General features: G+C 44.3%; 1 protein-coding gene across 2 annotated transcripts; it reads left to right on the top strand.

Moving 5' to 3' along the window:
* Positions 1-662: 662 nt before the first annotated feature.
* LOC148672759 (SMAD family member 4) lies at positions 663-18,818 on the top strand. Of its 2 annotated transcripts, XM_088628654.1 has the most exons (12): positions 665-836; positions 5,941-6,407; positions 9,730-9,904; positions 10,632-10,661; positions 11,467-11,679; positions 12,393-12,512; positions 13,374-13,481; positions 14,140-14,190; positions 15,914-16,097; positions 16,706-16,874; positions 17,414-17,552; positions 18,278-18,818. In XM_088628654.1, the coding sequence occupies exons 2-12, from the start codon at positions 6,168-6,170 to the stop codon at positions 18,487-18,489; spliced, it is 1,641 nt and encodes a 546-aa protein (XP_088484780.1). In that variant the 5' UTR covers positions 665-836; positions 5,941-6,167; the 3' UTR covers positions 18,490-18,818. The 2 variants fall into 2 exon arrangements, with proteins under 2 accessions (XP_088484781.1, XP_088484780.1); XM_088628655.1 differs by lacking the exon at positions 12,393-12,512 and having other exon boundaries at positions 663-836.
* The last annotated feature ends 1,136 nt before the right edge of the window (positions 18,819-19,954 follow it).

Below are 19,954 nucleotides of genomic sequence, written 5' to 3'. Positions count from 1 at the left end.
GGTTAGTCAACATCAGAGGCAGTGTTGGGTGAGAAAGGTGCACGCAGACGACAGATTTGAGGAACCCATTTAAGAAATGTTTTGATGAAAACAAAATGATGGCATGGCTAAATACAGGTGCTCAAGACTGCATGTAGTGCTACAATATAAATAACAGAAACAATTGACAGTCCTGCACTGTAACTAGAAGAATTTATCACGCAACCTAAGGCCTAGTGTTAAAATTTGTGTAGTTATAAAATTACATTCACTCATCTGATTAAATCTAAATAAAAGATTCACATTTATTTAATAAAAGCGGAATGTCAGCACTCTAGTGTGATGCAAGAATGTTGCTTATCATGCAGGATCTACTTCTGACAATTATCCTTACCTGCTGTTTTTATTTTTAGATATTTTTACATCACGCAGGTATGTGAAACATCGCGAAGTAAGAAGCACGCATAACACGCAGTGCCCACTCATGTTGTGTCTATGTGTGTTTTTGCACATTGCCCATACAGTAGCTCGCTCCAAGAAAGGGAGCGACTGTTACGCGCCATGGCCCGGGTATCGGCGTGAAGTCACATCTCCTTTCTGCTGGGTCCTGAGTGGGCGCAGATGGTGCCAAACAGCGCTGGAACTGCGCACACACGCCAGGCCGCTCCCCGCCGCCCAGTGCGCAGGCGCCGTGCGCCATGTTGATACAGCAGCACCAGCGGCGGAGGCGGTCGGATGGAGGCTCCGTGTGAGAGGGGTGGATTTGTTTTTTTATTTTGTTGCTCGCTGTCCCGTTGAAAGGCGCACGACGATTCCTAAACCCCCGGTGATACCGGATCCCGCTTCCCCTTGGAAAGGTGAGGGACTGGGCCGGAGCGGCCCGCAGACCGGCGGGGAAGAGGAGTATGGGGAGGGGTGGTGGAAGAAAGGCGAGCAGGGCGCTCCGCCGGCGGGGAAAGTAAAAGTTTGTGTTTTTGTTCTCGGCACTGGCGGGCCGGGGCTAGAGGGAGAAGGGTTTGGAGGCACAACAGCGTCCGCGGAGGGGCCGCCGTGTGCCGGCTGCGTTGCGCGGCCCTCGCTGCTGTGAGCCGAGGCGGCTCGGGGGTGTTTTCGGGGTAGCGGGGTCGGGCTGTGCCGAGGCGCTGCTTCTGCCCGCTGGGGCGGCGGGGTGTCGCACCGAATAGCGTCCGGCTGCACACGGCCGCCTGCGGGAAACGGGACTCGCTGTCAGGGTGTTGGAGAGCTGGGGTTGAGCTCCGGGAGTGTGTTGTTTTTTGGGGGGGATTGGAGAGGGTGGCGTCTTAGTCTGTTTGACTCAACACACCTCTCAGTCGGTAAGATCGCTCCACACACTTGCGCTTTTCTCTGCAGCTGCGCTCCTGAAAAGCGGGCGTCCCGGCTTCGGATTTGTGCACGGTGTCGAGGAGATACCCCGCTCGCGTTTGCCGAGTTTAGGGGTTGTATTTTCCCTGCCAGCCGGTTTAAATGGGGGAAGTAATATTGTGCATTCTCGTAGCTGCTGTTTCTCTGGGTACAGCTTTTCCCACGCACGGTGCGCTGTGGTCCGCGTTCACTCGCGGGATCAGACCGTTTCCAAGAGTTCGAGGTCCAGAAGGTTGTTCCTGTACTGCTGTCGGTTAAAAATCGATAATCTCTTATTATTTAATCAACAGTTGAATTGCGCGTTCGGTGCAGTTTAGGGAAAGGTGCCCAGTTAATGCAGGATCTTCTCGAGAGTGACATCTTTCCAGACGTACCTCTGTTGTGCTTCCAAATCGTGTAGTGGACTACCGGCCGGCGGTAAAGTTTGACGTGCTGTACAATTCAGGATGTTTCATAGCGCTACGCGTGTCCCAGAATAACCTAGAGCGAATGACTGGCCCTGCTGGGGTCGTCCAACCCTTGGACTCCGAGTCCCAGCGCATTTTGTGTTAACCCTTGGGTGACAAACGAGGTGTCGTAGCCTTGGTTCAAATCATTTGTAAGAGACACCAAGACATTTCAGCCCGTTTCCACACTCTCCCCCAAGTGGCTTCGAAGCCTGTCTAGTGACCTGAAGGGTTGCTTCACTGAGCTCATTTACTTAAAGAGGACAAATTCAGCACACTTTCCAAGCCTCAAGTGGGACGAAGTTGGGAGCTTTGGAGAGGACTCCTTGGGCAGGCAAGTCCTGCTTGCTTCTTCGTGCCCTGCTGTTAGGAATCAACGTTATGACTCCTGTTTTCTAGCATTACGAGCCCTTTCACGTTCTACAAGCCAGTGACGTATGCATATAAGCCAGCAGGCGCTGAATATTTCGTGCCACTTCGTTTGCCTTCATTTAACATTGTCTGCACTTAACACTCTTCAGCTGTAATGGTGAAGTGCATCTTTTTTTTAACTAGTTTTTAACATCTTTTTTTAGTAGTTAATTCTTGTCAATTTTCTGTAATTTACTGGCCAACACTTTACATCATAAAGGAAGTGTTTAAATGTGTCGCCCCGTGTACCCATGATGTTTTTGTTTTTTAGTAACTTGCTGTCCGGTGGCTTTTGTAGGACGTTCATCCTTCTGTTTTGTTAAACCTTCAGTATTTCTCCTCAGAGCAGGATTTGTTGAACGTCTGCAGTCCCTGCCTGTGCATATCTGCCCACACTGCTTGTTTATATGCCTTTCTGGAAGGTCTTGGGTAGAAATTGTGGGACGGGTGTGTAAATCTTTTTTCAAGGGCAGATTTGGGAAGAATCTGCGGGCTGGAAACTGGAGTTTTGATCTTTGTGCATACGTGAATGGGGCAGGGTCTTCGTGGCATGATTTGTCAACATCGGGTGAACTTAGTCTTCTGGTTACTACCTGGAATTTCTGTTTTTATTTTCATTGATTTAATTGTAGTGTATGTTTTTTTTAGTTATGGTTTTACAGTTTTTTTATCTTATTTTGTACTTGCTATCAAGGCATGGTTTCAGCATTTTCCTTAGTCATCGCTGTGGTTACATTAATTCTATTCCTGATCCTTGGTAATGAATGAGAACTTTTTAGAGTAGAATTTTTTCTCTGAGTTTTGTGGTAAAGAATATTGTGCCACAGACGTGTTAACCAATGTGACTGATGGAAAATGTACAGTCCTTCTGTTTTTCATGGTCAAAAATGTAATTATGTAGTTCAATTAAATAGGACAATACAGTGATACTTGGAGCCTATTGAAATATAGTACAAGGCAAAGTAACAATTCTAGCAGATGAACAGTAAGATGTAGAAAAAAAACTGCTCCTGGTTTATGAAACATTCTTTTTGGTCTTTTGTAGCACTGCTCATGTGCATGTGCTGAGCATAGGAACTCTGACTTGACTCTCCGTGTGTCAGAGTTCTGTTTGGGTCTTGTAGTGAAGAGAAGTATCTTACTTTTGCTTCAGTGTAACTGTGTTTTTTATTTTGTCAAACTGTGGCATTAAGCAATATCCTTCTGCCACGTGTTTCTGTTTACCAGCTCCTCTGTGTGTGAACGAGCGAGGATGAGGCGGCCTGTGCTAAGCACAGTGATTCATCCTTGACTCAGTGACTTCCTCTGTGTATTAATACCCAGTTGGGTTGTTCACCTCCAGTAGTAGAGGGCATTAATAATTGTCGATTCTCCGTCAGTGCAGCTTATCACTGTGACCTCAAGCACAAAGCGACTAATTTGTGAATTACTCAGATCCATTTATTTTTTGCTTTTATCCAGAGTGACGTAGATATATGCACCATGTATCACAGCTGGGATTTTTCTGGAACAGTAAGTGTGAAGTACTGAAGTACCTTGATCTGGGGGTACACCAGTAGTATCTCACCTCGGGGTTTGAAAGCACAGCCTTGCAGTTACGAGTCCAGAGCCCTACCAGTTGAGCCACACTGCTGCTCTTGTTTGAGCTGGGCCATGCGTCTGGGTTCTTGTCACAGCAGTCTGCTGGTGGTGCAGCTCAGATCTGAACTCTGGTAGCCCGGTCTCGAAAGTCATGGTGTGGATCAGTCCTTGGAGTATTTTGTGTTCAGGCCCCCGACTTGACATTTTATTCATCTTTGAAAATGGTACTTTACCATAGATACTTTATATTTGTGTTTTATATGGATTCCGGCATTGCTAGGGGATAAACCTAATAATTCTATTGTCCCATGCAGTGTAAGTTATTATACACTGCTCTGTACTGCTGAAATCTGCATAAGCACCATGGAGGTCTTTGACCTTTCCTTAAGGCCCGTACCAGTAATGTTTTGACTATTTCGCAAAACCTGACATTTATATTGTTTTTTTTTTTCATGTGTATGAGTATATTAACTTAACCAAAGACCTTTGCTGCACAGATGCTTGTCTGTTAATGCTTATTTTTTGCTAATGCAGAATTCATCCTCTTTGTCTTTATTTCTTGGTGTTTGATATAGCAGTGGAGTTTCTCAGAAGTCCCCTGAAAGGTTCTGTTTTCTGAAAGCCAAGCCAGCAGCCCCTTTTGAGCTATTCAGGATTGCAGATCAGCCCCATGCTCCTGTGCGGTCGCTTGTGAAGTTGTCGCTTAACTACTCCACGGGCTTCCAGGAAATTCAGAAAAGAGCGCTATTGTTTGTGTGTTTGCCAAGAAATGTAAAAAAAATGTTTTGAGGACTGATAGACCAGGCATGGCTTTAATTTGTTTTCTTCATGAAAGGCACAAAGGGAATGATCATCTTAAGCACTTGGCTAGCAGCTTCAAGAAATATCATCAGTGCTCTCGGTATTGCAACATCGTGACTATATTGCTATTAAGAAAAAAAAGTCTGTAACGTAAAACAATGAATTGTGCCAAACTTTTTTTCTTTTCATCGTTTTTCAAATGTGCACTAAGAAAAGTAGGGCCCCCAGTACACGCAAAGGACTCCTTCCTAAACAGCTGAAAGTGCCGTAAATCTGAGTTAAGCAAGAACATTAGAAATCTTAGGGTCTAGCTGAAACCATCGTAATAAATGTAAAAATATAGGCTTAGACTTAGACTGCTTACATGCAGGCTTTGCTCAGTTACAGGTCTGCCAGCCTTTCTTTTGTTCTGCATCGTTTTATGTAATTTCTTCTAGGATGTTATTGCAGTTGGAGTTATTTTTGTCGACATCTAGATATCTTAACTGTATAAGAATTGAAATACATAACCAAAGCACTTATTAGAAGCAAATTGGGAAAACTAAATCTTTATTAATCACACATTAATATTTGTTCCTTCCTACATCTAAAGAGGTGTTTGGGTCTGATTAGCTACAGAATCAGCACATTTGTACAGCCTGGCAAGAACGGAAGAAGGTTGCGGATGAAAGGGAACCATTGAGCCCATCTAGCCAGTTGACTGGAGGGTCTCCTCCAGCTGTTTCTTGAAAGAAGCCTGGGAGTCGGCTTCAGCAGTGTGGCGGGAGGCTCTGATTCAGATTCCTGCCACCCTTGTTCCACAAACCATGGCCTGGCTTTGAACATTGCTGACCAGGCCTGTCTTTCTACAGGTGCTGGTCAAACTATTCCTATAGTTTTGCTGTAGGGGACACGTCTTTGGCCTCAGTAACTCTCAAAGAGACAGCTTTTCCCTATATTTCTTCCTGAAGGTTGAATTTTGGAACAGTGACGTGGGTACGGCTTGGACACTATCAGGCTGCGGTGGTCTTGAGATCTGTAGACGTAGTATCAAAATACTGATCCATTTTTATTTCCTGCTTCAGCTTTTAGCAATTCTTGGAACAAAACTGATATGTTTGAAATCTTCACTTGTCCGTTTGTTTTGGGAAGGGACTTTGTAATATCATAATGTGATCACGGCATTTTGGGGTTTTTCCAAAATTCGGCTGAAGAGTGTTTAAAAACAATTTTTTTCAGTTGATATGAGGAAACGGGGTTCTGAAGAGCCGTTTTTGTTGCTCCGTGTTGCAGAACTGTTTAAGGTCAAAAACACCCCCTTCCTTTGCCAATTCAATTCTTTTTTTCCCTCCTTTTCCAGGAGACTTCAGAACAGCACGGGTTGCTCTACCGAGTCGGGAGCGCCGTGTTTCTTTTAGAAAAGCCTTCCCCTGTTGCCTGTTGCCTGTGGTGTGCAGGAGGGTATAGAGTGTGTGCCTCCGTGCACTGGACACTCAGGCTGTTGAGCCTTCCCTCCCCCGGCCTCCTCCGTGACTGGGAGGAGATTTGGAGTTTGTGTTGCGGAGCAGGGAGCAGCGGAGCGCAAGGATGTCCATCACCAACACGCCGACGAGCAACGACGCCTGCCTGAGCATCGTGCACAGCCTGATGTGCCACCGGCAGGGCGGGGAGAGCGAGACCTTCGCCAAGCGCGCCATCGAGAGCCTGGTCAAGAAGCTGAAGGAGAAGAAGGACGAGCTGGACTCCCTCATCACCGCCATCACCACCAACGGGGCTCACCCCAGCAAGTGCGTGACCATCCAGAGGACGCTGGACGGCCGGCTGCAGGTACGAGGGTGTTGAATTTGCAGTAGGGTAAGAAAAAGGTGGTGTGCGAATGTGGAGCTGTGGACTGCGGTGCAGCAATGTTGGTGAATAATATTAATAATCATAATTGCTTACACTTATACAGCGCTTTTCTGGACACTCCACTCAAAGCGCTTTACAGGTAATGGGGACTCCCCTCCACCACCACCAATGTGCAGCCCCACCTGGATGATGCGACGGCAGCCATAGTGCGCCAGAACGCTCACCACACATCAGCTATTAGTGGGGAGGAGAGCAGAGTAATGAAGCCAATTCATAGATGGGGATTATTAGGAGGCCATGATTGGTAAGGGCCAAGGGGAATTTTGGCCAGGACGCTGGGGTTACACCCCTACTCTTTTCTGGGATTTTAAGTGACCACAGAGAGTCAGGACCTCAGTTTTACGTCTCATCCGAAGGACGGCGCCTGTTTACAGTATAGTGTCCCCGTCACTATACTGGGGCATTAGGACATTATCCGAATGGGAAGATCATTGCACTAGTTTAGGCGTATGGTAACTAAAAACCCTGTATGTCATCACCTGGAGGTTTTAAGCTGATTTTGTAAAACACTGCTTCCTTTACAATATTCATTGTCAAGGAATCAGATTGTAAAGAGACAGGCTTTAAATCCTGTGTCGCCAATGTCAGCCTATTGATAACATGCCCTTAAGTTGTTGCCTAGTTACACATTCAATTTATGTAACTAAAAAAAATCAGATCGCGAAGAAGTGACTGAAAACTGTGATGTCATAGACGGCTTTTGAGTTGCTTGATATTCCGAGCACATTTCTTCCTTCTGCTTTTTTGGTGATAAGGGTAACACCAAGGCCGACATCTAGCAAAAGCAGTCAGGGGTGTGAAGTGTAGAGAAAAACAGAGAGCCTCATCAGATAAGTACATGTTACCGATTTATACTTTGCATGTCAGCAGTGTGAGGTTGACTCAGTATCACGCCTTATAGCCATCATAATATTACATTAAGGTCTGGTTGCTTAAAAAAATAATTAAGTACTGGCTTTGCTAAAAATGGAAGTCATTTTCAAGCGTGCAAATAATGCGATTTCCACACCTGTTTGGGCAGTGTGCTGGATTGAGAACTTTTTATAAACTTGATTGTGGCAGTGAGGACTTTTCCACTGAATGTTTGAGTACTGCACATGGCAATAAAACCAAACTTCTCCTACCTTTACCCTGGCATGTGCACTCTTCTGATCCTCTCGTGAGTTGGTACCCATCCTTCTGTGGTTTCAGCCTGGTCCTCAGCTTTGTTTTGCTTGCGAGGGTGACTGTTCCTAAAAAGAGCCTGAGCCCCTGAGGAGCCCATTCAGCACTCAGTGATGGGGGCACAGGAGTCCTTATTCACATTAAGGGCGCTCCACAGAGCACCTGCTTTCTTCTCTGCACCCTTCTTGTCGGTTGTCGTTGAGACATTTTTGTTGTCTGAACCTATTTTAACTTGGAAAATGTGGTTACTTTGTATGGCTCACAACAGCTGATGCAAAAGTAATACTATAGACTCGCTCAAAGTGAATGTCATCCACTAGGCATCAAGTCATAAATACAGCCTGCAGTGTTCAAGCGATGTCAACTATTATTATTTAGATTATGTGTACTGTACTGTTAAGTCTTAAGTCAGATTTTGTAAACGTCTGCCTTTTAGTAGCATTGTATGACTTTAACGTATGGTATTGTAGGTGCATTATTATTTTGCATTGTTCTGTAAATTGTAATAGCCTTGCTCCTCTGTTTAGTCTGACTTATTAATTGTTTTCAAAAAGTGAAGGTTAACAAGGAATTTTTAGATCATGCCTTATTTTTGGCTTTTTTGACGCCAAAAATATTACGCTTTTTTTCACTTCATGTCCATATTGTGAGGACAGTGAAAAATAAAACCTTTTTTTAAAGTCTCAGATTCTAAGCTGGAAGTAATATTTTATCAGTCAGGAGGCATGAAAACGCCACTCGGGTTAATAAATTAACTTCGGATTGTGGAAAAAAAATGACTTTCATTCTCATTTCGTTATTTCCTTCGTATGGGCTCCTCTTCCTGATGTGAATGGGGTTCGCTCCCACTCTCAAGGCATCCTGGGTTCGAATCTGGGTAGGACGGTTTGAAGTGTCACATGCCCGCCGTGCAGCGGTGACCTCATTGTGGCTGGGCCTTGTGTCCTCGCAGGGTGAACAAGAGCAAGGAGGCATGTGGGTGACAGGGGCTTGACGTTGGGGGGTTTTAGAGCGAGTTTAGGGTTTGCTGCTTCCAGTTTGATAAAAACTATCTGCTGTTTAAGAAGTAGAGATAAGTGCAGAAGTAGGCATTGGATAAAGGTGGACTCCTCGCCAAAGTTTTTTCCAGTTTTTGGGAGATTATAGATAATTTTATGTAAAGACGTACAGCAGAGATGATACAGACCAATAATAGCTCCAAATGTAGCATATGTACATTTAGAAACATTTAGAGATCAAGAGAAATTTTAAAAGGTTATTAATTATATCTAATGGTGTTCACGGTGCATGTCTGATCTGCTGGAGGATTTGAATTTTGGCATGAGATGGAGAGTCACACATTTCAAGCTGTTCCTGCACATTTGTCATATGCTGTGTGGGAAGATCCAGTACAATTATTGCACAAATGTTTACGTACTTTTGCCGAGAGGACCAGAACTCTAAAATCACCTCCCCTCCAGAGTCACTTGCATTTGGATGTTGACTTGCTGAAATTTGCGTAAGCAGAAGGATGATGGGAATGCACATGTATTGGCTAAATTCAGCGTGTGTCTCGCATAATACAGTCAGTGGGGATGTTTCTGAACAAAAGTAGAAAAATAGTTTACATTCACGTACGTACCCTTACAATCCCAGTGTCACATTTAACACGAGCTGGCGTAATAAAGTTTGGAGATGGACTACTTTATGTGAAACGGAAGACTTGTTTGCAAGGAAACAGACCTTGCCATCTTGTCATCATCCAGACTAGCCAAAGCAAAAAATTAAGAAATTGGTCCCGAGCGTTTTGTGTTCTTTTTTATAATAAGAACATTCAGATACATGTTAAAACACTGGTTGTAGAGACTAGGGAGGGATATAATAATACTTGTCAGTTTTTACGCAAGAATGTAAGAGAGGTTACCAGAAAGAGGAGGCCATTCAGCCCATCTGGCTTTTCTAGATCTTGCAAGAAGCCAGTTGGCTTCAGCCACATGGCTGGGTAGCTTCTTTCACCCTCCCTCAGACCTTGCTGTGATAATTAAATTTGACTTTTTGCTTTGTTTCTAAGCACTGTGTCTGTCCACTACGCTTGTAGGTGGCAGGACGCAAAGGGTTCCCCCATGTTATTTATGCTCGTCTCTGGAGGTGGCCGGACCTTCACAAGAATGAACTGAAACACGTGAAATACTGCCAGTTTGCCTTCGACCTCAAGTGCGACAGCGTCTGTGTGAACCCTTACCACTACGAGCGGGTCGTCTCGCCGGGAATAGGTAAGACGTCTTATGGTGTGACCGAAGTGGAGGTCACTGGTGGGTTAGTTTGGTTAGTGTGTCGGCTCTCTCGTTTGTGAAGCCTGGACTTTCGAGACTTGAAAACGTAGAACTACTTCTTCCTTGCTTGGAGCTCTGTGGGATAGTTGTTTCTAGGGGAGACAGATGACCAGACAACCTGCTAGAACATCTGTAGCTTCAAATGGCACTGCCTGCTGTCTGTCCGTTGTGTGGCTGAAGGGATGATGTGCAGAGGAGACAGTGCACACTAACGGGTACACTGGAGAAGCTTTATTTGGAACTTCACTTCCTTTGAAGGGAATTGCAGGAATTCATTATGGTTTGAAATGTTGTGTATTATTTGGAGTCTTGTTGATTTCATTATGATGAGAAAGTCGAACTCAGGGCTTTCTGTTCTGGAATATTGCTTCTAAGATTCACAAGATGATTAAAGACCATTTAAGGAAATAACAGTCTAATATTAAAATGCAAATGGTGATGGGTCAGTATTAGAAGAATGGGAGAAGGAGGGAGAACAAAAGGACAAGTTTTCATTCTGCAGTCCAGCACAGTCCATTCAATACATGAAAATTGAACAAGAATCTTATATATTTAAGTTTCTGCCAGAGCAACTGAGCGTAGCATGGCAAGACTACCAGGAACCAGACTATTCTAGCTGCTCTACCCCATCAGAAACCTTTATAAATCATTCTGTTTCTATCCACAGACCTGTCCGGATTGACGTTAACAAGCTCCGGTAAGTTTGCATTTCTGATTTTTTTTAATATTAAACTTCCTTATTTGTGAATCCATGGGCTTCAAAATATTCCCAAAGGGAGCTGATATCCTTGTTCACGTTAGGTTCAGTTTTGGTTTCAGTTAGTATTTGTATTTTTCCCACACAGTATACATATGCAAAGTATGTGACTTGTTGCCTTGGATATTTGTGTCCTGTTATTTTGAATCTGAAAATAGGTGCTAATTACAGTTTAGCGAATGTGTTGTATGCTCAGAAGCATGTTACTTTCCTAACATTCTCGGCCTTGTGCCATTCTTGGACTTGTCTTTCAACTTGCATTTATATTTAAATTTGAATTGCCTTGGAAAACACAAAGTGCAAGTGTATCAGATATCATTGCAGGAAAAGAGGAGAGGACACTCATATCATTAAATTAGAATACATTTTTGTTCTAAATTATACATGTGGTACAAAGCTGGCTCTCCTCAAGAGCTTATGTACACAGCTGGCTGTTTCTTTCATTTTCAATAAGTTATAGGTGTTGCAACTTCACGAGGTCCTTGTTGAGCACATGCCAGTAGCTCCTTCCAGTTTTGTAGCAAACTCTTCTCCTAAAACTCAAAGGTTTTGTTAACCAGATATTGAAGAGTTTGTCTGATTTCCGCTGTCCTGCTCAGGAAAGAGTTATGCTTGCTATAGTTGTAAATGGTGGATTTGTTTCGCTCCTCACCTTGATGATGTCTGAATTCTTCTCATTGGCCTGACGCAGCAGAAGGCATGGCTAACGTGCTGTGACTCCTTTTTCATTCCCGGCCCGTCTCAGCTCCCCCAGGGCTGATGGTGAAAGACGAGTTCCACGACTATGTGGACCAGCAATCTCTGCCGAGCGTGGAGGGGCCCTCTATTCAGACCATCCAGCACCCCCCGAGCAGCCGGTCAGCCAACGAGACCTACAGCACGCCGGCCATGTTGCCCCCCTCCGACTCCAGCAGCTCCAGCGCCTCCACCTTCCCCAACATCGCCGTTGGGCCCGCAAGTAAGTCAGACTCCCCTGCCACTCGGAGCTTCACCTTAGTCCTCTTTCACGTCAAGCCAAACATAGAAAACCAAGCACAAGACTTCATGAAAAGATTGGCAGGCCTTTAAAAAGCCCAGTTAGGATTGTACTCTACCTCAGGAAGGTCATGGGGAGGAAATGCGTATTGCAGGGTTCACAGCATCTATTTAGGATGTTGCATGTTGCAAACAGCATTCTAAGCTAAAGGAATCCGTTGGTATTTTTGTGGTTACGGAATCAAGATTGCACTGGTTGAAGGCATTGCGGGGGGGAACATTCCTGGTCCAGTGAAAGTCAGTCTCGGTGGTTTTCTGATGAGGTGTAGTACTGAGGGTGTAGCAACACTTCGGAGTATCATCTGTCATGTCAACATATCAATTAGTTGCGTCCTACAGCAAAACAATTGTGGTTTCTAAATATATTTTAGTAAAGAATCAGTAGATTGATAGTTATATTTGGGCATGCAAGGAATCTAGGAAAAAAGAGACCATGTGAAATCTCTTTCATTTATGCATGCTGGAAACTCCTCATTCAGTAATGTGTATTTAGTGTCAATAGGAATCTTCTCTGGGACAGCAGTTTCACAAATTCACATTAGACTGGAGAATCCCCCAGGCAAGAGTCAATGGCTCTTGGGAGGCAGTGCTTTGCTCCTATCTTTATTATTGGAATGTGCCTGTTTGTGTTGTCAGGCCAGTCCAGTAGCATGCTGCCAGGGAGTCACAGTGATGGTCTTCTCCAGATTGCTTCAGGCACCCCGCAGGGATCACAGCAGAACGGATTTCCTCCACAGCCTGCTACTTACCACCACAGTAAGCACTGAAGCCAAGCACATTTGACTTATGGGAATACTGATCTCTGGGCTGAGCAGTAGGTTGGGAGCTGGTGGATGTGTGTGTTATCTTAATGAGGGATTATTAGGGCTCTGTGTGGATGAGTGGTACATCCATGAAATGACAGGTTGCCCTTGTAGTTTATCTTGCCCTTGCAAACATTTAAGTGCCAGTGATTGACTTTGTCTGCCTCACATAACCTTTGAGAAGGCTATGCTTCATCACATGAGCTTTAATTGCCAGTTAACCTTCTTAAATGTCACAGCTCAATGTAGCTGTCTTTAAGGTTGTCTTTAATTGTGTTCTGATTCAATTGTTTCCGTTTTTGAAGAGTGGTATCTTGCAGAATCCTCAAATTGCCTCTGTTTTTTATCATGCTGGATTATTGGTTCAGGTTTTGAGCAACTTGAAACTGAACTGCTAAATTCAGTGAAGAACCAGCATAGATATTATACTCTATAAAAGCGAGCTACAATGCAATTCCTGCTTATAGTTTCTGGATTGCTTTTTTTCTTAGTTTTTTAGCACTGGTTGTTCTATGTTAGTGAATGTGCTTACAGCCTTCTTGCATATTATTTGGAATACTGCAGCCCCTCAGAAGGGCAAATAGGATGGTTCTATGATGGTGGAGTAAAAATAAGACTGAAATTAAAAGCTTGAAGTAGAGTTCACAAAATCGGGAGCCTTATTTTTTTGCAGCAAGCTGTTGTTGTAGTTGTTTACTGGGGAAGAAGTGGCCACCTTGCTTGGCAGAACTTTGGAGTGCCTTGACGTGAACAGAGCAGAAGCAAGCACCTTTTGAACTTTTCTGTGTGCCGTAATGATAACTGTCCTCTGTAGACACGACTTCAACTTGGACAAGAAACAGTACCTATACACCCAGCATGCCACACCATCAGAACGGACACCTGCAGCACCACCCCCCCATCACCCATCCCGGCCATTACTGTAAGTAGCCACAGGCAGAGAAGGCCTCCAGGCCTGGGTCTGAGAAGTGTCTCTGCTCAGCACTCGAGGTGCAGAGATGAAATCTTTTTGTCTCTTGGAAGTTGTACGTTTATAGATAAATGGTACAATGGGGACCTAAGCAGGCAAAGTTCTGTTATAGTTGCCCTTTGAATCTCAGTAATGAGCATTTAGTTTTCGTACTAGAGTCGTGATCACAGGTATCCTAAGCAACCAGGCATTTTCATTCCTTTTTCTTCTTAATCCAGTATCATCATCAGTCATTGTGATTAACCATTGCTGTTAGTTAAAAAGTGGGCTTCAACATCTGAATACAAAAAAGGTTCACAAAACCATGTAGCAGAACGTCTTGTTGCTGAATATGAGCGCGCAGTTGTTTGACTTTTAAGTTGTTTCCCCCGAATGCTAACGCAAGTTTACATGGATAATTGTCTTGGGATTTTCATTGAAAGTTGCCCTGCTGTCACAATCGGGTAAATCCCTAAAGGCATTTATTCTCCAAAACGTATTTTATTCCTCTTTTACGGCAGGCTAAAATTTGGACCTTTAATTTGAAGTGTTGCTGATTGATCTTGGTTTGATGTCTCATCACTAAATTATACATGGGGCCTCTTTCTTTCTCTCTCTCTCTCTCTCCTAGGGCAAGTGCACAATGAGATTGCATTCCAGCCGCCAATTTCAAACCACCCAGGTTAGTGCCTATGGCTTTGCTGGGGCTTTTTGGTGTTATTGCTTAGAAATCAAGAGGTTCTAAATCTCTGCACGTCTGCATTTGATCAAGAAGTGGAACTGATTATTTACCCATATAGAGGCAGAGCATTGTCATAATGAAAGGCACTCCTAAGTGAAAGCTCTAAAAGTGGAAAGAACAGCTTGCTGGAAGGGGCTTCTTTAGAGAACATGCCAGTTAAGAGAGGAATATGATTTGCCCGGAGACCACTATTTCCAAGCTTTAAATCCATGCTGGAAGATGAAGTATGCAAAATGATTTTTTTAATTAACATGGTATCCTTGGTATTGCGGTTAGATTCTTATTTTTTTATTTGTTTTGACTGAAATAGTTTTAGGGAGACTTCTACAGACCATGATGGCCTTGGCTTACTGTTGGAAAGCAATATTACTGATAGCGCTACAAGGTTTTCATCATGGATTTTTTTATTGACTAAGTGAAGTGATTTACATTTCAACCCAGTATAACCTTGAGCCCATCTATACAGAAGGACCTTTTAGAATAATTGCTTGCATCAAATGTCTATTGGCTGTTCACACCATGTCATGATATTATTCTAATTAAGCAGAGGTGACGTTGTGAACAGTACATACCAGGATGTTCTCAGTAGTCTTGCACACAGTGATAGGCCACAGTGAACACCAAGAAAAGTCTGCTTATTTGAAATGCCCTGTTTTTCAGAGCAAATTAGAATTTTCTCTTACTTGGAAAAACTTGGACGTTTTTTTTGTCAGTTCTGGAAGGAACGCTACAGGTGGTGGGAAAATAGTGTGACTTAAAATATTACTGTAAAAGTTGTAAATAAGCATGTACTTTGCATGTTGCATGTGTATATTTTGCATACCAGCAGACTTGGCTATGTGTCAAGGATGGTGTGCTCAGAAGCAGGGGTGCTCAAATTGAATTTATTAAATTGAGTCTGAGGTTTCAAAGAAAAGATGAGAGATGCACAGATAATTGACTCACCTGATGCAGGTGTATACAGGTAATTCCCAGGACAGAGTTTTTCAGGGATGAGAATGCCCTGCCCTAGAAACACTAGTTTACCTGTTGCTTTAAAGACCACTTTTCTATTCACAGTTTAATAAATGGATAAGAGCTTCACATTGGCCACTTTGTACATACAATTAAGAACAGTGGTTTTGATAGCGCTATATATTGCCAACATTTTAATGAACGCAAAGTTGGTTTTCAGTGTTATTCACTGAAGGGTGCTTTTAACGTGTTTCGTAATTGACCTAATAAATATACAGCAATCCTTTGTAAATGGTCAGGTAAAAATACATGCAAATACTCAAATCAAGCTTTTATTTATCGTTTGCCTTCATTCTTATACTTTGGTTTTAATTGTGTGAAGTTGTTCAGCACACCTCAGTTAGCCTTTTGTGTCATTGCAGTGCTGAAGATGTTTTTACTTAAACAGCATTTTTGAAATAAATAATGGTTAATATCTCACAGTGTATCATTATGTAAGTATGTGACAGCTGGTAAAGAGCAAGCAGTCTACGTTAGTGTTAGATTGGCTACAAAACTTAACTTAAGATGATGGAATTGTACCAGAATATTCAATGATACCAGTTGCCAGCTTTGGCAAACCACCATAAAGTTGAAATTGTGTTTACTCTGGGTTTCAGTGCGGATGTCTTTATTCATGTGCTGTCTGCTGTCTGGTTGTGGTTGACAGCGCCGGAGTACTGGTGCTCCATTGCCTACTTCGAGATGGACGTCCAGGTGGGAGAGACCTTCAAGGTGCCGTCGAACTGCCCCATTGTGACCGTGGATGGCTATGTGGACCCCTCCGGTGGGGATCGCTTCTGCTTGGGGCAGCTGTCCAATGTGCACAGGACAGAGGCCATTGAGAGAGCCAGGTATGAAAAGGTGTTTTTTGGGGGGGGGGGGGGTGCCCCCTTTGCCCATGGCTACAGAACCTCCTGCTCAGCACTGAGGCAGCAAAGATGGAAAACGAGAGGGGGCTATTTGACGTTTTTTAGTCGTTGGACTAATTTGGTTTCTACTGTTTGGTTCAGTTAAGGGTCTTGCCAGCTTGTTCCAGACCTCTGCAACCCTTTGAATGAAGAACTGCCTCCTGTTCCCAGTTTGCTGTGCACTTCATTGTAGTGTCCTCTTGTCTTTTAGTTTGTGTTTCACTATTGAAACCTTTGTTGTTGATTTTGAAAAAGTCCAAAGTTTGCTTTTGCCAGTGCCTTACAGGATTTTCAATACTTGCATCAAGCATTTGGAATAGGGCACCAAAACTGAGATTGGTGAATGTTTTTCTGTCTGCCTCTCCCAGTATAGTCATGCAAGAACATAGGTGACTGATCTAGGCTTTTAAACCTGAGGGGGGTATTACAGCACATCTATGCTCCTGTGGAAGTAAGCATCGAGAAGATGCTCCCTTAGCTGTGAAACTGTATTGTGGGGCATGTAGTAGCGCACGTGTCTGAGCAAGAACTGTTCCTCTCCTCTGGCACAGGCTGCACATTGGGAAGGGGGTCCAGCTGGAGTGCAAGGGGGAAGGGGATGTGTGGGTGCGCTGCCTGAGCGACCACGCCGTCTTCGTGCAGAGTTACTATCTGGACCGGGAGGCTGGACGGGCTCCGGGGGACGCCGTGCACAAGATCTACCCCAGCGCCTACATCAAGGTGGGAAGAGAGTGGTCCACCTGTCAGGGCATAAGGGTTTAATACTGATGAAGTGTTACAACAGATTAACATCATTTTTACGGTTATTACACGATTGTGTTTCATTCCCTTAGTTTTCGACGCTTTTCCTAATGAGAAAATGGAAACTGCGAGAAGCAGTCCCATAACAGCAGAGCATGACCCATGTTATAATTGATACATGAAACCGAGTGTTAAGTCCATACAAATAAAGAAAGCACATACAGATCAGTGCAGAATACATCTTCGTTGACAGCAACGGAGTTTAGATCACTATTGAAAAAGCGTAAGATTATGGTGTGTATTTTCTTTTAGAATGCTGTTGGGGAAGATTAGCTGCATTCAAAGATGGCCGCTTTTCTGCCGTTTTTAAAGTACCCCAGCCGTGCTGTCTCCTCATTGCTGTCAGCTCAGGATTCGACAGTCTGGCAGTCTTTGAACGTTATGAACAGAGTGACTGAAGAGCTCTTTTTATTGTTTTTGCCGTGGCTGCCCTCTCTCGACCCCGGATTCTGCTGCAGGTGTTTGACTTGCGCCAGTGCCACCGGCAGATGCAGCAGCAGGCCGCCACGGCTCAGGCTGCGGCGGCAGCGCAGGCCGCCGCGGTGGCGGGGAACATCCCCGGGCCCGGCTCCGTGGGAGGCATCGCGCCGGCCATCAGTAAGTCTTCACTTGAGCATCTGTTTCCTGTTAAAGCCAGAATGAGGTGGGGCTGTGTCTCCTGCAGTGCTTGTGCTGATGCATGTTTCATAGTCTTGCCATACGCGGAACTCTTGAGTTCTTTTTCAAGGAAGTTCTGAACCTGCCTCTTTTTGGGGTGTAATATTGACATTGAGTATGTCTGTTATCTAGTTTTGAGTTAACGGCGAATATAGTATTGATTGTGGATGTTGTATGGGCCCACTTCACTTGATTTCTAGAATTTCACTTCAGGAGGAGGTAAAATTACCACCTTTTGGGGGCATGTTAGATAGGTCAGTCTGAGAGAGTCTTCTTATGAACATCTAAAATATGCAACCTCACAGTATTGTGTGTATGTACACACTATATAAAGAGTATTTCCACAGTATAAAGAGTATGTACACTTTCCCCATACTCTGGTGTCTTTGTGGTATCCTTCTCTCAGGACACCTGCTGGTACACCCACATCACTTCTGTCAGCAGCTTGATTTTCCTTAAATGCCATCCATACAAGTCCTGACTGGATCCTGTCTTAGTCGGCTCTTCAGTTCTGAGGAGCTCAAATCCTCAAATTTAGCTCTGGCTAAATCCCGTTATTAGCTCTGGCTGGAACAGAACCTGCGTGTGCTTTTTGGAAGATGATTTTGTACTGGATTACCGATCAGCGTCTCCCCCTCTTTCCCCTCCATTCCCACCGCCTGCAGGCCTGTCTGCTGCCGCCGGAATCGGCGTCGATGACCTCCGGCGGCTATGTATCCTCCGGATGAGCTTTGTCAAGGGCTGGGGCCCAGACTACCCTCGGCAGAGCATCAAGGAGACCCCGTGCTGGATCGAGATCCACCTGCACCGCGCCCTGCAGCTGCTGGACGAGGTCTTGCACACCATGCCCATTGCGGACCCCCAGCCCCTGGACTGAGGCCACTCCCTGCACCCTTGAACTAGGAGGCTCCCCCCCTGGTGTGAAAACACTTCTCTTGTTTCCGTAGAGGACTCGGTGACATTCTACACCCTTTCTCCCATGGCTCGGTATATTCTTTAAAAGCTGCTCCCTGAAGCTGTAGCCCCTGAAACGGTATTCTTTAGTTCGCAGCACCTACATTTCCCGTTCTAGCATGGCTTGTTGAACTGGGCCCCCGTGATGTAGTTTGTCCCTCTTTTCTTCCTCCATTGCAGTCTGAAGCGCAGGGGCTTGTGCCGTGCAAACGCTCCCCAGTCTGCAAGTCATGAGTGTGAGAGGAGGAGAATCTGCACATTGGTGGTGGTGGAGGGGAGTCCCCATTACCTGTAAAGCGCTTTGAGTGGAGTGTCCAGAAAAGCGCTATATAAGTGTAAGCAATTATTATTATTATTATTATCTGCAGCTGAGCAGGAGAGTTGCAGCAGAGGCCTTTCAGTCAGACCAGTGGTTTTATTTTATTTTTTTAGAAAAGGGGCAGGGGAACATAAAAAAATCAAGTTTATTTTTCCATGTGGCATTTCTGAAGATTTTTTTTTTTATTTGACTCAGAATAACTGCTATTTTAGCACTTTATTTTTTTTCTCCTGTTTTCCATTAGAGTAGTTTCAGCTATATTTCTATAAAAAAGGTTGTGCTAGTGTACCTTTTAAGCTGTGGGCCTCCCAGGTTTGTTTAGCCATAGTAAAGCTATGCACATCATCTGTTCCGCAGATTCACTTTGTGCACGCAGACACCTGTGTGGGCGTGCACACACGCACCTAAAGAGTAGAAAGTAGCAACGGTAGTCATTGTTCTCCAGCACAAAGCATAAATGTTCACTTTCAACACTAAAGACGTATATATTTTTTGGCTTCTCTTTTGTTGGTATTCTTTGATTATATTCTCAGGCTAAGTTCAGTGGTAATGTGCAGTGCTGCATCTCCTAGATCAAAAGTGCAGAGTGCAGATCAGCTTCCCATTCAAACAATGGATATATATATATAATTCGTAGTAGTTGCACAGTAGCTCTGCATCTTACAATGCATGTACTTGTTGGGGTTAAGATGTGAGGAGACAGTGTTATTCGTTACTGTGCTATACCAGAGCCCTTTTGGCCTTTCTGTAAGGACAAGATGCCAGACGGGTGAGTCCTCAAAGAAAAAGATCTCGGAACAGTTTGTGACTAGGCCCACATTGCACTTTTTTTTTTTTTTGCATGGTCAACGAGTCGTCGCTTTGCTTGCCATTTTTGTGGCGAGGCCTGTGGAATCCCAAAGCCGTGCTTTAAATTCTCACTCCACCAAGCTGATGTTAAAAAGTAGGCACAGTTGTAGCAGGTTTAAGGATGAATACCCCCTGACCCATATACATAGTAAGTTAGGCTTTGTGCTAGAATAGAAAACCTTTTTTTCTATTGTTTTGCTTGTTTGAGTCTTTTTCCTTT

Source organism: Lepisosteus platostomus, chromosome 4 (assembly GCF_059453375.1).
Source record: "Lepisosteus platostomus isolate fLepPlt1 chromosome 4, fLepPlt1.hap1, whole genome shotgun sequence".
Taxonomy (NCBI): domain Eukaryota; kingdom Metazoa; phylum Chordata; class Actinopteri; order Semionotiformes; family Lepisosteidae; genus Lepisosteus; species Lepisosteus platostomus.
This window is presented reverse-complemented; position numbering and strand designations above follow the sequence as displayed.

Excerpts from the sequence above, each read along its gene's own strand:
- LOC148672759 (XM_088628654.1), top strand. The coding sequence starts at position 6,168 with ATGTCCATCACCAACACGCCGACGAGCAACGACGCCTGCCTGAGCATC. Across the intron at positions 6,408-9,729 it reads CGCTGGACGGCCGGCTGCAG|GTGGCAGGACGCAAAGGGTT; the intron begins GTACGAGGGTGT and ends CTACGCTTGTAG. Across the intron at positions 16,875-17,413 it reads ACCCCAGCGCCTACATCAAG|GTGTTTGACTTGCGCCAGTG; the intron begins GTGGGAAGAGAG and ends ATTCTGCTGCAG.